The sequence below is a fragment of the Aotus nancymaae genome, unplaced genomic scaffold (assembly GCF_030222135.1).
Source record: "Aotus nancymaae isolate 86718 unplaced genomic scaffold, 86718_ANA_hifiasm-v0.15.2.pri h1tg000029l, whole genome shotgun sequence".
Taxonomy (NCBI): domain Eukaryota; kingdom Metazoa; phylum Chordata; class Mammalia; order Primates; family Aotidae; genus Aotus; species Aotus nancymaae.
This window is the reverse complement of record NW_026988442.1, coordinates 46274019-46293264: the sequence shown is the minus strand read 5'-3', so window position 1 is coordinate 46293264 and position 19246 is coordinate 46274019. Positions and strand designations below refer to the sequence as shown.

Sequence of the window (19246 nt, the reverse complement as noted above, 5' to 3'; positions counted from 1 at the left end):
ATTATATATTATGATATATATTGTATATTATATGTAACATATATAATGTTATAACATATATAATATATAATGTAACATATAATATATATATTTTCTATTATATATAATAGATTATATATGATGGATTATATATATAGGTTATATATAATAGATAATATATATTATATATAATATACATAGATAATATATATATTACTGGAACTTGGGTCAACAGTAGAAATAAATATATATTATATACATATTTATATTATATATTATATATTGTAATATATATTATATATTGCTATTTATATAAAATACTATATATTACTATATATAGTAATATATAGTAATATATATATATAATACTACATATATAATATGTATTACCATATAATATATAAGTATATATTACTGTACATTATATATGTAGTAATATACATATATTACTATAATAAGTACTACATTCTTCTTTATAGTTTTTTTTTTACCAAAAAGTCTTTATGACATTTCAAAACGTATACTATTTGAATTTATTTGCATTTTTGGGAAAATAATCCATAATTTTTCTTTTTTTTTGTTATTTTGTATCTTTATTGGTTATTTTCAACTTCTGTTTTTGACCTAGTTTGGTATTTGCCCATGTGTCTATTGGGATTTTTATTATTTTCTTATTAATTTATAAGAACAGTTTTCTATTTAAAGTATTGATCTTTTCTTGGCCTTATCTGTTACATAAACATATCCCCTACTTTTTGTCTTTCAATCTTTTATGATGAATTTTCCCCCAAAGAATATTTTGTTTTTTTATGTGGTCATTTCTTTCTTTCTTTTTTTCTTACAAATTTGTGTTATGAATAGAAAGAGCTATTAGAGTATATGATTGTTATCTATTTCCACGTATTTCCTACTAGAATCCTTTTTTTTTAACTTTAGACTTTGATTCATGTGATCTTTTCACTCAGTAAGTTACTAATTATACATTAAAGATTAATTTTGACTCTATTCAAATACATTGAGCTATTATATTTGAACAGTTTTACTTAACATCAATATTATAAGTCTTAATATCTAGCAGAATAAGTCACCTTTCATCACCCTAATTTTCTTCCAAATGAATGTAGAATCATTTAGACTTAAACTGTCAATTTATTACCCCTACTACATAAAAAGACTCATTGATATTTTCATTAAATTTATAGATTAATAAATAAAAAAGTCTTAATTAAAATGAAAGAAGCTTATCTTCTTTAAAAAATTATTTATTATACTTTAATTTCTGGGGTATATGTGCAGAATGTGCAGGTTTGGACCTCTTCAAGGAGAGAAGCTTATCTACATGATAATCCTTTCAATTATTTCAGCTTTCATTTATATTCTAAAGTTTTCTTCAGAATTCATATGATAAAGTTATTAGATATTTTACTTTACTTTTACTTCAATAGTGAATAAGATTTTCTAATTTATTAGTGTTGGTACATGTAATTTAAAATTTGTACCTTTTGAATTCTAATTGAATCTCCTTTTAGTTGATTCTTTTTCATTATATGAAAGTCATTCATTATATGAAGAAGTTCATTATATGAAGAAGATGATTATATGATATTTGCTCCATTGTTTGGATATATGTACCTCTTTGTTTTCTTATCTAATTGCACTGGCCAACACTATTAAAAAACAGAGCTAATACAGGGATACTCTTTTTTTCTTCTTGACTTAATGGAAATGCTTTCAGAATTATTATTGTTAGTGTGAAATTCTCACCTAAATTTTAATTCATTTTCTTATATGTTAATTTTGGTACCACTTCTTGGGAAAATAATCTTTTCAAAAAATATTGATTTTTAAATGCTGATTCTGTTATGTGGCACTCAGTTGTATGCAACATTTTACCTTTCCAGATTGATAACCTATTGATTAAATTTGTAGCAAATAATCTCTATAATCTCTCCTTAAAAATTTTTTAATTCTAAAAAGAAATACAACCCTAAAATAATTTGTAAGTTGTGTGAAAATAATGGAAAAGAAATAGGACAGAAAAACAGCCATGGTAATGAATGTGTAGGAAGTATAAAATCATGTGCTATTATTCACAGACATGACCATGGCTGGCTGAGGAATGATTGACATTTTATACACTTGTGAAGTATTAAACCTTAAAAAATAAAACTGGCATTTCTAGAGACCTTAACTTCACTTTAAATTCTGGAAGAATTTTCATAAATTCACAGGTATTCTGGCTACTAATACTATCATTAATCAAATGACAAGTCTCACATGTACTAAAATCAGTAGTGTTTTCAGATTAAACATTGGTTTTCCAAGACACCACTATATATAAACATGGTAACTAGCTTTGCAAAGATAATATTAGAAACTAAATGCCAACAAGTATAATTTCCTCCTTACAGATAGAAACATTTGGCTTTGACGCCTATCGTGTAAACTCAGAAACACTGTGATATGATAGACAGATATTTTTGTTTTTAAGGTTTTTTTCATTCTTTCATTATACAGACTTAAGAGTAAATTTGCATTCAATAATTCAGAGACTTTCTTGAGCATAAGTGAAATTTAGCTTTACTCAAAAAATAAAATCTGAATAATAAATGGTCTTACCTACGATGGAGATAATCACAACCACAAAATCAAAAATATTCCATCCTACAGTGAAGTAGTAGTGTCTGAGGGAAATCAGTTTTAGTGCACACTCTCCAGTGAAAAGGATTATAAAAACCACATTTATCCAATTTAAAACACCAGTCATATATTTACTTTGATCCTCCTTTTCTACCATCATTGTTACCATGTTGAGACAGATAAGAACCATGATAGAAATATCAAATGCTTGATTAGTCACTAGGTCAAATATACATCCTTGGAATTTGTTCTGCAAAGAAGCAAGAAAAATATTGAATGCAGCGTAAATTTTTAGAGTAGTATCTAGAAATTAATGATGAGCATTAAAAATGAATTAGAAATAATTTGAAAATCTATATGCTAAAGATGTACACACACACACACACACACACACACACACACACACACACATATATTTTTTCTTTTACCCCTGGTCGAGGAATTGGCTTTTGTGGCTTCTTCGACCCCAACTTTTTCATTGCATTATAGTATTTCTTCTGTTCTTCTGTCATAAAGATGTCTTGACCTCCAAGGTAAAAACACAAAAAATAAAAATAGTTAAAACCAGAATCATTGTCTAGATTTTTCTATAGATCATTAAGAAAGGTTAAAATGTTTTAATATAGAAATAAAATGTATTATGTTCATGGTAGCTATACATAAAATAATATCTTAAATAATTACATATGTGTAGATACATGGGTCTCCAAGCACAGTTCAATGTGCATATAATAAGGATTGGCTCAATTTTCTTTTGGTGTGCTAACCAGTGTTGTTTAAAACTGTGTACTTGCGTCTTTTTTTATCTGATAGCTGTCTTGCTACAAATTTTATTGCTAAATAACAAATGTAATAAGAAAAGTTATAAGAATTAAAAGTAATGAATATTTTCTTTGATGATTTGGCTAATATTTGGAACTTTTTATAAAGAATGGGGGCAACAAACCATAACCAAAATTGTATTAATTTTATATTCATTTTAATATACCGTTATTCTTTTAACAGAAAAAATTGGATATAAAATAAAAAGATAATATACATTTTGATATCTCTATTTCAAGAAACTCTTTGACTACCTCTTTAAGTAAAGGATTTCAACATAAACACTTTATTGAATGTGAACATTATACTTGATAGAGTTCTAGGTACTGAATAAGTTATGAATTATCAGACCCTAACTGAAGGACTTTCCAACTGATTATGTAAAAGAAATTATAACTTTTAAAATTCAATAGTAAAAACCTAACATCTAAATGAAGTTTTTGACTGGAAAAGCCTAAATCTCACAAAGGAGGCTACAAGCTTTGGTTGTTCCCTTTGTTATCTGCTAATTTCTTAAATTATCTGTAATTTTTACATATTTATGTATATTCTATAGTAGTCTATAATTTCACCTTTTTTAGTCACAGCATAAATTACTCTAATGCATATGATTAAGAATTTATTTTCAAGGATTTATGGTTCCTAGATCCTTACTTAACTTGTAGAGTCCTGGAATGAAAGATGATCTTGTTACAGTTTCCCTTTATTCTCTTGGATTTGGTAATATTCAGCTTCCTCTTATTTAATTTTTTAAAATTTTGTTTGCTGTTGAATGAGAAGCTTCCCATTATATTGCATTTTCTCATTCATCAAATACCTAATGTTAACCAGAGCTCCCTTTCTGCCTTACAGTATATTTGTTGTTGCTGCTACTGTTGTTGATGGAGTCTTGCTCTGAGGCATAGGTGAGGGTGCAATGGGACCATCTCAGCTCATTGCAACCTTCACCTCCTGGGTTCAAGTGATTCTCATGTCTCAGCCTCCAAAGTAGCTGGGATTACAGGTGCATGACACCACACCTGGTTAATTTTTGTATTTTTAGTAGAGACAGGGTTTTGCCATGTTGGTTGGTCTGGTTTAGAACTCCTAACTTCAAGTGATCTGCCTGCCTTGGCCTCCCAAAGTGCTGGGATAACAGATGTGAGCCACCACATCTGGCTGCCTTAGAGTGTTTTAATTCAGCTTTCCTCTAGTTAATATACAGTCTTTATGTAATTTTTATATTCATCTAACTTACTGGCAAGACATGAGAGAGACTTCATGTCAATGTCAAGAGAAGCCTAGATCCTTTATTGCTCATTGATGGGGACTGAATATTATAGCATGCTGAGAACATAACAGAAGTTGGCCAAAAACTGAGGAGAAAACTCTGACTTGCAGGCGAAAATCAAATTAGTAGATTTTGTTTTCCCCTAATGATACCCTGGTTGTCAATATGATGAAGAGCGGGATAAAACTAAGAGGAGATAATGAATTACTTCAATAGAGAAACTTGTGTGGTTGTTTTGTTTTCCTATAGCTTATATAGGCCTTGTACAAAATGCATCCCTTTAAAACCCAGGTAGAAGGTATTCCCTAAGTTAGGCTAATCTTTTTCTATGTTACAATCTACATTGAGGTTGTATTACACAGTAGTAAAGACTTTACTTCTGGTGTCAGATCATCTTTTTTCAAATCCTGTCTTTTGTCCTTGGGTAAGTTCCTTAATTCTTTAAGTAAAATCAACTCATCATTATAAGAGTAATCACCTCATTTGTGTTTGCTGAGAAGATAAATTGAGGTAATGCATGAAAAACACTTAGCATAATGTCTGGCACATGGTAAATCTTCATCAAATTTTAGTTACTATTACTGGTGTTGTTATTAACTTTCCTGATAAGGTTAATGAAAGGGGTTATTGTTAAAATTAACTTATAGTTGCTCAATATATAATAGTCATTTGTATAACTATATTATGTAATCTTCCTTTATATAACTTGAACTCATTGATAACTTTTGTTCTAATCTTCAGTAGTATGTTTTATTATTATTGACAACTAATTTCACATGAAACTATTAGAGATGAAAAAAGTACTTATAAGGATGATGAATAGCTGGAAAATCTAGTAAAACAGGGTTGGTTATGAGAAAAAGGTATGGGTAGTTGGTAGAGTCATAAGCTTTGATCAAATTATTGAAGTTAAAAAGCAGTAAGTGACAACATTGCACTGTGAAAATGATATGGGCTTTTAAATAAAACAGACATTTCAATCCTGACTGTGCCAGTATCCTATTACTTGGCTTGAAACAATTTATCCATCCTTTCTAGGGGCTAATTTATTCATCTGCATCAAGATACCACTTTCAAGGGAGGGAGAGGAGTGAAGTATATTAAATGTCCTTGCCTTTCAGTGTGCTACACTAGGAGCCAGTTTCACTCTTGTTTCATACGGAGCACTGAAAGAAGCAGTATAATTAGAACAATTGACATAGCTACAAACAGGAAAAGGGGAAGGTAGGTTAGCTGTTTGAGGGCTTCCAGTATCTGTAGCCAGGCTGACTGGCAAAGGTCTTTCCCTGTCAAAGTCAGTCCATAAATACTGGTGAGTATTTTGTGTCATTTGTGACATTGTGTCAAATGGCTGACAGGTGGCTGTTCTTCAGATGCACAGCCACCAATGCAAAGCACAAGGAACACAAAGAATTAGGGAAACAACACATAGGAATAAAAGAAATCTCCAGTGACTGACCCTAAGGAAATAGAGGTTTATAAATTGCCTAAAAAAGAATTTAAAATAATTACCTTAATAAAGTTTAGCAAAGCACCATTGAACAGAGATAGATAACTAAACAAAATCATGAAAATGATACATGAACAAAACGAGGATGTCAATGAAGAAACATAAAACAAAAAATGAAATGTCAATAGAAACTCTGGAACTAAAAAATACAGTAACTGAACTAAAAAATTAACTAGAGGTGCTCAATAGCAGACTTGATCAAACTGGAGAAAGAATCAACAAACCTAAAGATAGATCATTTGAAATTATCCAGTCAGTGGAGCAAGAAGAAATAAGAAAAATGAGTGAAGACTTATGGGACATCATTAAGTGAAATAATATATACATTATGAAATCACAGTGAGAGAAGACAGAAGTGTAACATTTTTTTAATGGCTAAAATATGTTCAAATCTAGGGAGAGAAATGAACATCTAAATTCAGGAAAGTCAAAGAATCCTAAATGGACAAATCTAAAGAAGTCTCCACTGAGACATAATATCAAACTGCCAAAAGTGAAAGAGAATTTTGAAAGCAGCAAGAGAAAACTGAATTGTCATGTACAAAAGAGCCCTCATAAAATTAACAGCAGATTTCTCAGCCGAAACTTTAAAAGGACAAATGAAATGATGTATTCGAAAAACTGTCCTTCAAAATTAAGGAAGGATAAAGACTTCCCCATACAAGCAAATGCTGAGGGAGTTCATCACCACTAGACTTAAAGGAAATGCTATAGTGAGTTTTTCAAATTGAAGCAAAAGGGTGATAAGCAGCATCTCAAGAGCATATGAAAGTGCAAATCTAATAAAGGTAAATACATAGACAAATAGAGAGTACTGTAATACTCTAATAGTATTATATAAATCATTTATAATTCTAATATAAAAGTTAAATGGCAAAATAATTAAGAATAACTAATATTACAAAACTGTTGGTAGATACACATTAAAAGATGTAAATTGTGACATCTATAACAAAAAGTGTGAGGGATATATTAAAAGTGAAGATTTTTGGTATTTGATTGAAGTTATCAGCTTAAAATAGACTGTTATAACGATAAGATAGTTGTGGGGCCAGGCAATGTGGCTCACACCTGTAATCCCAGCATTTTGGGAAGCTGAAGTGGGCAGATCATGAGGTCAGGAGTTCTAGACCAGCCTGACCAATATGGTGAAACCCTGCCTCTACTAAAAATACAAGAATTAGCCGGGCGTGGTGGCATGCACCTGTAATCCCAGCTACTCATGAGGCTGAGGCAGGAGAATTGAGCTGAGATAGCACCACTGCACTCCAGCTGGGTGACAGAGTCAGACTCTGTCTAAAAACACAACACAACACAACAAAAAACATATTTGTGATTGCCTCATGATAACCACAAGGAAAATACATACAAATATAGAATTTAAAAAGAGAAATCATAGCATATCATGAAAAAATATCAAGCAATCATAAAAGAAGACAGTAAAGAGAGAAAAAGATAAAGGAATTATGAAACAGAAAAATTTAACAAAAAGACAATAGTAAGTCCTTACCTATCAATGATTACTTCAAATACAAATGGGTTAAACTTCCCAATCAAAAGATGTACAATGGTCGCATAGATTTATAAAAACAAGATCTAGTTATATGCTGTCTCTAGATACTCATTCCAGATTTAAGAAAGCATAGTTTGAAAGTTAGTTGATAAAAAAGACATATTCTGTACAAATGGTAACCAAAAGAAAGCAATGGGGCTATACAGTTGTCCTTTAGTATCTACAGGGTCATGGTTCCAGAACCCCCAGGGATACCCAAATTGAGGATGTTTAAGTCCCACCATCAGCCCTGCAGGACCTGTGGATAAAAATAATTCAGCCCTTTGTATCTTTGGGTTTCATTCCATGAATACAATGTTATCAATCAGCATTGGTTGAATCTACAGATGTACAACCCACAGACACAGTACTGACTGTAATTGTATCAGCCAAAATAGACTTTAAGTAAAAAACAAAAAACAACAACAACAACAACAAACTGTCACAAGAGACAAACTATATCATTAAATAAGATAATAGAGTTAACTCATCAAGATATAACAATTATAAATATATGTGCACCCATCTTCAAAGCATGTAAATACATAAAGCAATCATTGACAGATCTAAAGAGATAAACATATGGCAATACAATAACAGTAGGATACATCAATACCCCACTTGCAATAATGAACAGAGCAGCCAGAAATGCAATCTATAAATTGTGGATTTGAACAATGCTATACACCAGATGGATCAAACACACAGAATATGCTACCCAATAGCAGCATAATACACAATCTTTTCAAGTGCACACAGAATATTCTTCAGAATAGATCATTTATTGGGTCATGAAGTTAGTTTTGACAATGGTAAGAAGTTTGAGACCATACCAGATACCTTTTGTGACAACAAAGGAATACAACTAGAAATCAGTAACAGAGGAAAACTAAACAATTCACGAATATGTGGAAATTAAACAACAGTCTCTTGAAAAACAATGGGTCAAAGAAAAAAATCAATAGGAAAATTTTAAAGTATCTTGAGACAAACAAATTGGAAACACAATTTCTAAAATTTTGAGATGCAGCAAAAGCAGTAATAAGAGCAAATCTTATAGTGATACATGTGTACAATACAAAAAGAAAGATCTCATATAAACAATATAGATTTACATGTCTAGGAATTAGAAAAAGAATAAAACCCAAAGTTAGCAAAAAGAAGGAAATAAATATTAGAGCTAAGTAAGTGAAATAGAGAATGGAAAAGCAATAGAAAAAGTCAACAAAAATAGAAGTTGGTTTTTTCAAAAGATAAAATAGACAAATCCTTAGCTAGGATAACTAAGGAAAAAGAAGACTCAAATATTTAAAATCAGAAATGAAAGAGGAGAAATTAAAACTAATTTTATGGGAATAAGAAGGATCAAAAAGACTACTATGAACAATTATACACCAACAAATTGGATAACTTAGAAGAAACAGGTAAATTCCAAAAAACATACAACCTACCAAGACTGAAAGGAAATAGAGTAACTGAATAGACAAACTGAACCAGTAATAACAACTCCCAACAAAGAAATGTACAGGACCAGATGGCTTCACTGGAGAAGTCTAATCAAACACTTAAAGAAGAATCAACATTAATTCTTCTCAAACTGTCTTAAAAATTTCAAGAGGAGAGAACACTTCCAAAATCATTTTATGAGGCCAGCATTACTCTCATACCCAAGCCAAACAAAGACACTGTAAGAAAAAAAAAATTACAGGTTTTGAAGAGAGCAACTTCAGCGACATCATGGAATAGGAGGCTCATGACATTTTTTTTCCCACAGACATATCAAGTAAACATCTACATAAACATGGATAAAAAAAGATATGTTCTGTATAAATGGTAACCAAGAGAGCGATGGGGCTTTAAAGGACAGTTGTCCTTTAGTATCTACAGGGTCATAGTTCCAGAATCCCAAGGGATACCAAAATTAAGGATGCTTAAGTGTCACAGTTAGCCCTGCAGGACCTGTGGTTAAAAAAAATTCTCTCCAGAGGAAGCTAGAATCCAGTAGAAAAACTTCTACACACCAGAGGACAGAAAATATCCATATCAAAATGGGTAGAAAAAGCAGAAGGACACTCCTACACTAACCCTACCCCGAGCACAATGCCTTACATTGAGGAAGAAAACTCCATTTGCAGCTACTTCCCAAGGGTAGCTATAGCACACATACAGAACCCTACTTTTTTTTTTTAATTTGAAGAAATGTATTTATTTCTAGAAAATGCTTTTGCTAGAGTAGAGAGAGAGAAGATATTATATTACAAAATCATCTTCATAATTGCCTTAGTTTTCCATTTCATAGAACTCAACTTTTATAGTCCCTGCCACAGAGCTTGGCTTTTAGATTATCTTGCTTGAGGAATGGCAGAGATAAGGCATCTGAGTTTTCTCTCAAGTGCAAAGAACTGCCTGAGTACTCTTAGAACCTTTAATTCTTGCAATCAGACTATCTTCCAACTTCCCTATGGAAACCATTAGGCTGCATGTTTTCCAGCTGCTCCCTGTGGTTCTGGCCACCTGAAGAATCTGGAAACCTACATAGCAAATGAAGAATAAACCTTCTTCAGCCTAAACAAGAGGAATAGCTTTCCCCATGCCTTCCTTCCTGACTTGCTCCAGAGACAATCCCAACCCTACAATCTTTCTTTTAAAAGAGGTTGAAAGTCTCTACCACCAAGAAAAGGAGGGTGGCTTCTTCTCTGGCTTGCTCCTGACATAATTTCTGCAGTTTCTCATTAGTGGAAGGCTTGAACTACACCTTAGTCCAATTTGTAGAACAGTTCATCCAACAGCAACAAAATACATATTCTTCTCAAATCACATGAAACATTCTCCAGCATAGATCACGTTAGGCCACAAAACAAGTTTTAACAAATTTAAGAAGATTGAAATTATATTGAGTACCTTTTTATGAAACTAGAAGTCAGTAAGAGGAAGAATCTTGAACAATTCATAATGATGTGAAAATTAAACAACATGCTCCTGAACAGACAATGGGTCAAAGAGGAAATTAAATGGAAAAATGGAAAATATTTTGAGACCAACGAAAATGGAAACACAATATACCAAATAGTATAGAATGTAGAAAAAGAAGCCCTGAGAAAAAGATCTATAGGAATAAATGCCCACATTAAAGAAAGAAGGAATATTCTCAAAAAAAAAAAACCGTAATATTACATCTTAGAGAATTAGAAGAGAAACAAAATACCCCAAACTCTGCAGAAGAAAGAAAATAACAAAGATAAGGATAAACAAATAAAACAGATACTAAAAAGTTGTTTTTTTTGAAAAGATAAAATTGACAAACCTTTAGCCAGAATAAAAAGGGGAAAAAGACAAACCATATCAGAAATGAAAGGAGACTAAAACTGATAGCACAAATACAATAATCATAAAGTGTTACTGTGAACAACTACACAATCAAATTGAATAACCTAGAAGAAATGAACTAATCCTTAGAAACACGCAACCCACCAAGACTAAATCAGCAATAAATATTACATCTGAACAAACCAATACTGAATAAAGAAAATAGATCAGTAATAAACTAAGTCTCCTATCAAAACAAACAAAAAACCTGGGACTGGTAAACATCACTGATGAATTCTATTTAAAGTAGTAATATGAATTCTTCTCAGACTCTTCCAAAAAATTGAAGAGGAAGTCAAACTCATTTTATGAGGCCAGTATTACACTGATATGAAAGCCAGAAGAGTATACTACCAGAAAAGAAAACTGCAGGCCAATATTCCTGATGAACATAGTTCATCATGTTCATGTGTTAGAAGAATTAATATTGTTAAAATGTCCATACTACCCCAAATAATCTAATTCTAATGTCCATACTACCTCAAATAAGATTCAATGCAATGCCTATCAAAATTCTAATGTCAATTTTCACAGAAACAGTAAAAAATCCTCAAAATTGAATAAAAAGGATCCCAAATGACCAAAGCAATTTGAAGCAAAAAGAACAAAGCTACAGGTGTAATATTCTCTCCTTTCAAAATATAAAGCTATGTTATTGTCATAAACACAGACATGTTGGCCAATGGAAGAAGATTAAAAAAACCAGAAATAAATCCTATTATTTATAGTCAATTGATTTTCAACAAAGGTGTGAAGAATAAACGGGGGAGGGAAGAGACAGTCTTTTCAACACATAGTGTTGGGAAAACTGAATATTCTTTATGCAAAAGAATGAAATTGGACCTTCTCACACCATATTAAAAAAACAAACATTTAAAGACTTAAATATAAGAAATGAAACTATAAAGATACTTGAAGAAAACGTAAAAGAAAAGCTCTATAACGTTGATCTGGGCAAGGATTTCTTGGCTAGGACTCTAAAAGCACAGGTAAAGAAAGATAACAAGAGACAAATTGGATTACATCAAACTATCAAGGTTCTTTACAGCAAAGGAAACAATAGAATGGAGAGAGAGCTATGGACTGAAATAAAATATCTACAAACCATACATCTGATAAAGGGCTAACATCCAAGATATATATAAGAAACTTAAATGACTCAACACCTAGAAAATCAATAAACCAATTGAAGAATGAGCGAATAATCTGAACAAACATTTCTCAAAAGAAGAGCTATAAATAGCCAATAGATAGATTAAAAATGCTCCGCATCTCTGATCATTGGGAAAATGCAAATTAAAATCACAATGAGATACACATATCAGAGGTGTGAGGTAATATTATGATTATGTATCCTGTTAGTGAAAATGTAAATTAGTACAGGTGTTTGAGAAAATAGTATGGAAGTTCCTAAAACAAATAGAATTACCGTATAATTCAACAATTCCACTTCTAGGTATGCATCTAAAAGAATTAAAATTATCATGTCAAAGGCATAGCTGTACTCTTGTGTTCATTTCAGCATTATTTACAAGAACCAAGACATATTAGGTTGATGCAAAAATAATTGCAATTTCTACCATTACTTTTGCTGCAATTAAAAGTAATGGCAAAAACTGCAATTACTGTTGCAGCAACCAATAGATGCAACTTGTGTCCATCAACAGATGAATGAATAAAGAAAATGTGATAGGTGTGCACAGTGAGCTACTATACAGAATTTTAAAAGAAGGAAATTTTGTCATTCATACTAACATGAATGCAACTAAAGGACATTATGCTAAGCAACATAAGCCCGGTACAGAAAGACAAATACTGTATAATCTCACTTACCTGTAAAATTTTAAAAAGTCAGCATTACAGAAATAGTGTATAAAGGTGGTTACCATAGGATTTGGGGGAAGAGCATGTGGAGAAAGGGGAAATGTTGATCAAAGGATGTACATTTTTCATTTAAAGTGGTGGACTAAATGTGAAGATCGATTACAGACTTACCTGTAAAACCTAAAACTGTAAAAAGCCTGGAAGACAACCTAGGCAATACCATTCAGGACATAGGCATAGGCAAAGATTTCATGATGAAGACACCAAAAGCAATTGCAACAAAAACAAAAATTAGCAAATGGGATCTAATTAAACTAAAGAGCTTCACAGCAAAAGAAACTCTCAATAGAGTAAGCAGACAGTCTACAGAATGGGAGAAAATTTTTGTCTGCTATGCATCTAAGAAAGGTCTAACATCCAGAATCTATAAGAAACCTAAATGAGTTTACAAGAAATAACCCCATTAAGAAGTGGGCAAAGGACATGAACAGAAACTTATCAGAAGACACACATGCAACCGACAAGCATATGAAAAAAAGCTCAATGTCACTGATCATTAGAGAAATGCAAATCAAAAGCACGATGAGATACCATCTCACACCAGTCAGATGGCTATTATTAAAAAGTCAAAAAATAACAGATGCTGGAGAGGGTGTGGAGAAAAAAGAATGCTTACATACTGTTGATGGGAGTGTAAATTAATTCAACCATAATGGAAGACTGTGTGGCAATTACTCAAAGACCTAAAGACAGAAACACCATTCAACCCAGCAATCCCATTACTGGGCATATACCTAAACCTATGCACATATATATGTTTATTGCAGTACTATTAACAATAGCAAAGACATGGAATCAATCCAAATGCCCATCAATAATAGACTGGATAGACAATGTGGAAAATATATTCCATGGAATACTATGCAGCCATTAAAAAGATGAGATAATATCCTTTGCAGGGACATAAATGGAGCTGGAGGCCATTCTCATTAGCAAACTAAGCCAGAAACATAAAACCAAATACCACATATTGTCACTTATAAGTGGGAGCTAAATGATGAGAACACATGGACGCATAAAGAGGAACAACACACACTGGGGCCTATTGGATGGTGAAGGGTGGAAGGAGGGAGAAGATCAGTAAAAATAACTAATGCACACTGGGATTAACACCTGAGTGATGAAATTATCTGTACAACAAACCCCATGACACATGTTTACCTATGTAACAAGCCTGCACATCCTGCACATGTACCCCTGAACTTAAAAGTCAAAGTCACACATGGAAACGAAAAAACAAATGCATATTTCAAAATTGCTAAAAGAATAGCTTTTTAACTTTCTTACCACAAAAAAAGTGATAAGCAGGTGAGGTGATGGTTATGTTAATTAGCTTGATTGAATCTTTCTACAATGTTGATATAGATCAAAACATTGTTTTGTACTCCATAAACACAATTTTTGTCAATTAAAAATGAACAAATTTTTAAAAAGAAAAAAGCATATTGCAAGGCAAGATCCCTGATGAACATATATGCAAATAACTTCATCAAAATATTAGCAAACTGAATGCAACAGTTCATTAAATGATCATGTACTATGACCAAGTGGGAGTTATCCCTAAGATGCAAGGATGGTTCAACATATGCAGATCAAATAATTAGATGCACCACATGAACTGAGAAGGATTCAAATGACATGATCATCAAAATAGATGCAGAAGAAGCTTCATGATATCAGTCTTGACAATGATTTCTTGCAAATGAATCCAAAATTCAAACAAAAGCAAAAAATCGACAAGTAGGACCATATCAAACTAAAAAGCTTTGGACAAAAAAAGGAAGCAATGAAGAGGGTGAAAAAGTAACCTACAGAATGGGATAAAATACTTGCAAAGCATATATCTAATAAGTGGTTAATATCCAAAATATATAAGGAACTCCTACACTTAAGAAGGCATACAAATAGCCAATGGGTACGTGAAAAAATGCTCAATATTACTAATCATCAGAAAATTCAAATAAAAACTGAAATGAGGGCCAGGCCTGGTGGCTCATGCCTGTAATCCCAGCACTTTAGGAGGCCAAGGCAGGTGGATCACGAGGTCAGGACATAGAGACCATCCTGGCCAACATGGTGAAACTCTGTCTCTACTAAAAATACAAAAAATTAACTGGGCGTGGTGGTATGTGCCTGTAATCCCAGCTACTTGGGAGGATGAGGCAGGAGAATTGTTTGAACCAGGGAGTTAGAGGTTGCAGTGAGCCACGATGGTGCCACTGCACTCCTGCCTGGCGACAGAGTGAGATGCCATCTAAAAAAAAAAAAAAAACAAGCAGACTGTAATGGGATGTCATCTCACACCTGCTAGGATGGCTATTATCAAAAACAAAAACCACCCAAACCAAAAGATAATAGGTGTTGGTAAGGATATGGAGAAATTAGAACCCTTGTATATTGTTAGAATGTAAAATCATGTAGCTGCCATAGAAAACAGTATGAAAGTTCCTGAAAAGGTTTAAAATGTAACTACCATATGATTTAGTAATGCCACATCTGAGCATATTTAAAAGATTTGAACTCAGGATCTCAGAGTCCACACTTCCATGTTCATTTCAACACTATTTACTATATCCAAATATGAAAACAACTTAAATGTCTATTGATGAGTGATAGAATAAAAAATGTATTTGTACACACACACACACACACACACACACACACACAATTTCAGCTTTATAAAAAAAGAAATCCTGCCATATGCAACAACTTGAATGAACCTGGAGAAATTTATGCTAAGTAACGTCACAGAAAAAAATACTGCATAATTCTATTTCTATGAGGTATCTAAAATAGTCAAACTCATGGAAACAGGGAGAAGAATGGTGATTGCCAGGGCATGAAGGGAGAATTTCTATTCAACAGGAATAAGGTTTCAATTATGCAAGATGAAAATGTTCTAGAGACTTGCTGTAGCACTTTGTGCCTATAGTTAACAATATATATAGTATACTTAAAAATTTAGTTAAGTGGGTAGATCTCCTCAAGTATCCTTACCACAATAATTAAAATTAGAAAAGGTGAAAAAAAGGATACCACTTTTATTACCTTTTTTTTCCTATGGAATAAATGAGTTCGTAACAAAGCATCTAGTACCTACTCCTACATAGCAGGTGTTAACTTATTGAAATGTTGGTCATGGTTTTTCAGGGAAGAGTGGAAAGAAATTTTAAATCATTCAGAAAAGGCCAGAAAATAAAAGCTATACTTAGATTGCAAGATGAAATATTGGGAGAATGATAGGGGATCGTTTCTGATGCTTCTAAATAAGTAATTCTTTCCTTACAGTAGTGGTGATGGTATCAACCCACGTTATTTTACTTCCTGCAATAGCAATGTTGTGAGAATACGTTAACAAGCAAGAAAATTAAAGCCAGTTGGGCTGTGGCTGTTTTATTCATGCTCATACTGTTCTTTCTAGATGTGTTTAATTTATCCTATGCAGGGAAGACTGAGGAATCACTTGTGTGTGCTTATATATTACATATATGTGTATATAATGCTTAAGTTGAGAAAAATAAATAGAAAAATCAAGGTACACTTTATGAAATGTAAAATGGAACACAAGATTTAAAAATCTTTAAAAATTCTGCATTTGGAAATGTCAGGATAAATAATGTAGTATTTGCTAAATTTTTATATACATTGAATAGTCAATCATGCACACTAATGACATTTTGATACATATACCTCTGTTGTCTTAGATGCTAAACCAGTACCCGAAATTATTATCCTCTTTGTAATTCTATTCTTTATTCTCCAAAGGTCTCTTTTTGTATAGGTGGTACCACAACCAGAGTACTTCGGTTATTGACAAGAAACTCCAGAGTTAGATTCCTTTATCTCTTGCAAATCACAAGCAATAATATAGATTCCACCGCTAAAACGTTTTAATGGAAAATAGCCCCTATTCTCCACTGCCACGCAGGACTAATTTGGAGACTAAGTGTGGTCCAGGTGGCACATCAAGGAGGGTCTGAAATAGTCTGGTCTTTCCCTAGTCATTCTGTGCATCACTGCTAGATTAATTTTTTTTTAAAAGCTCAGTCTCAGACTCTAGAAAAAGCAATTCTGGAGTTAGATCCATAATGAAACTACTTTTTAGAGGTCAAACCATGTGCAAATAAGATAATTTTTCTGAGAGGTTAAATGAGGATACTCTGTCTTTCAGATTTGTTATAAAAATTTGACTACCATTACGTTTGAAGTATTTTACACAGGATCTGACCTATCATGGAGTCTTAATAAACATCAATGTCCTGCTTACATGCTCTTTCCTGCTCAACATATATCAATTAAACACCAGCTGCTACTAAAAAAGGCCTATTACAGCTTTTTATATCTGCTCTCAAGCAGGTCAAACTTCAACTTTTACTATTTCTCCAAATCTTAAGTTTCTTCAGAACTGAACGGATTGCTATCCCTCCTGAATTGCTGCCTTTTATCAACACAATGCGTTTGCTCACTCATTCCTGTTTCCCTCCGTGTGGATTAGCCATTCTTTTTGCCTCCTAGTTGCTACCTGTCTTCTTACCCATCTTCCAAAGCCTTCTCAATTGTCACATATTTCATAAGCCATTCTACAGCAGCATCTGTTTTTTCATCTGACTGTCATGCATTTTTTTTTGTTCTTGTTAATTTTTTCTTATTGTATTTATCGTTATCTCCTATTACAGTATTGAGGGATAGAGCTTAGTAGAGAGTCAAAAGCAACAGAGTTACAAGATACATTGAATTTACTACTGACTCTATCTAACCTTCACCATATTCTAGATGTATGACCTTGGGTAAGTCACTTAATCTCTCTGTGCCTTTCTTCTTTTATAAAAGAGACTCTGTAATAACACCTTTTGTGATTGATGCTATGGGTTGAATTGTGTGCCCCAAGAAGGAATGTTGAAGTCTCAACCCTTAACACTTCAGAATGTGACCTTATTAGAAAATAGTGTCATTGCAGATGTAATTAAGATGAAGTCATACTGGAGTGGAGTGGGCAATTAATTCAGTGTGACTGGCGTCCTTACTAGTAGAGGAGAAAGACACACAGAGGGAAAATGGCATGTCACTATGAAGGGAGAGATTGGAGTTCTGTTGCCATAAACCAAGGAATACCTGGGTTTCCAGAAGCTGGAAGATGCAATAAAAGATACTTCCTTAGACGCTTTAAAGAGAATGCAGACTCACCAACATTTTGAATTTGGACTTCTAATCTCCAAAAGTATGAGAGAATACATTTATCTTGTTTTAAGCCATTAGGTTTGTATTATCCTGGTTCTGGTAGGTCAAAGAAACTAACAAAGTTGGTGTGAAGATTAATTAAGCAAAAATTTCAGAAGATTGCCTAAATTACAGTATTCAACAAATATTCATTCCCATTACCTGCATTATTTATTCTGCTATGATATAAACTCCTTGAGCTCAGGAGCCATATCTTACGTTGGTCTCTTCCTAAGCTCCAACCTAATACATATCACACAGAATAAAATAAATAACTATTTATAAAATATGTTTGAATAGTGTATTGATTTTTGTTATTTATTCAGTCCTCTATAGGAAACATTGGAAAAAACAGAATAGTTGATACATTGCTCAAAACCTATGCGTTTAACCTAAATCATAGGTTAGCCAGCACCTATTATTTAGAAAATTGTTTTCTATGCAAAAATGAGATTAAAAATATTTGTAATTGTATACTAGTCAAGTATTTGAAAAATAAATGAATGAAACTAATCATGAATTGATATCAAATTAAACTTTACATGATTTTTTATGGAAAAAAATTGTTCATCCCTTTCATTGCAATGAAAAATACTTGAAATACTTATCTTTTTTTTCTGTTGGTTGAAGTTATCTATGATGACACCAATGAACAAGTTCAAAGTGAAGAATGACCCAAAGATGATAAAGATGACAAAATAAATATACATGTAGAGGCTGTATTCGTATTCGGGCTGCTTGTCTACCTATAAAATTTACAAAAGTTAGCATTGTATAGACAATAACATTCATCATTTTCTTTTTCACATGGTTTGACAAGGTAATTCAAACAGTGCTATCCTAGGTAAACATAGGATTTAAGAAGCCATAGCACTGTTGAGGCTTAATATAATCATTCTTAGAAAATTATTCAATATATATTTATTACATACTTATGAATATAATCTTCAAATAATTACAAAGGGCTTAATTACATGTATACTTGTCTTTATATTGGTAGGACAAT

General features: G+C 32.3%; 1 protein-coding gene across 2 annotated transcripts in view; it reads right to left on the bottom strand.

Annotated features, from left to right (window-relative positions):
• The window catches only part of SCN9A (sodium voltage-gated channel alpha subunit 9), a 108530-nt gene that overhangs the window by 12230 nt on the left and 77054 nt on the right, over positions 1 to 19246 (bottom strand). For both annotated transcript variants that reach the window (XM_012440613.2, XM_012440614.2), the window contains exons 23-25: positions 18849 to 18986; positions 3048 to 3152; positions 2599 to 2869 (exon numbers count right to left, since the gene is read on the bottom strand). In XM_012440613.2, coding sequence (XP_012296036.2) covers positions 2599 to 2869; positions 3048 to 3152; positions 18849 to 18986 — 514 coding nt within the window. The remainder of the gene's footprint in view (positions 1 to 2598; positions 2870 to 3047; positions 3153 to 18848; positions 18987 to 19246) is intronic.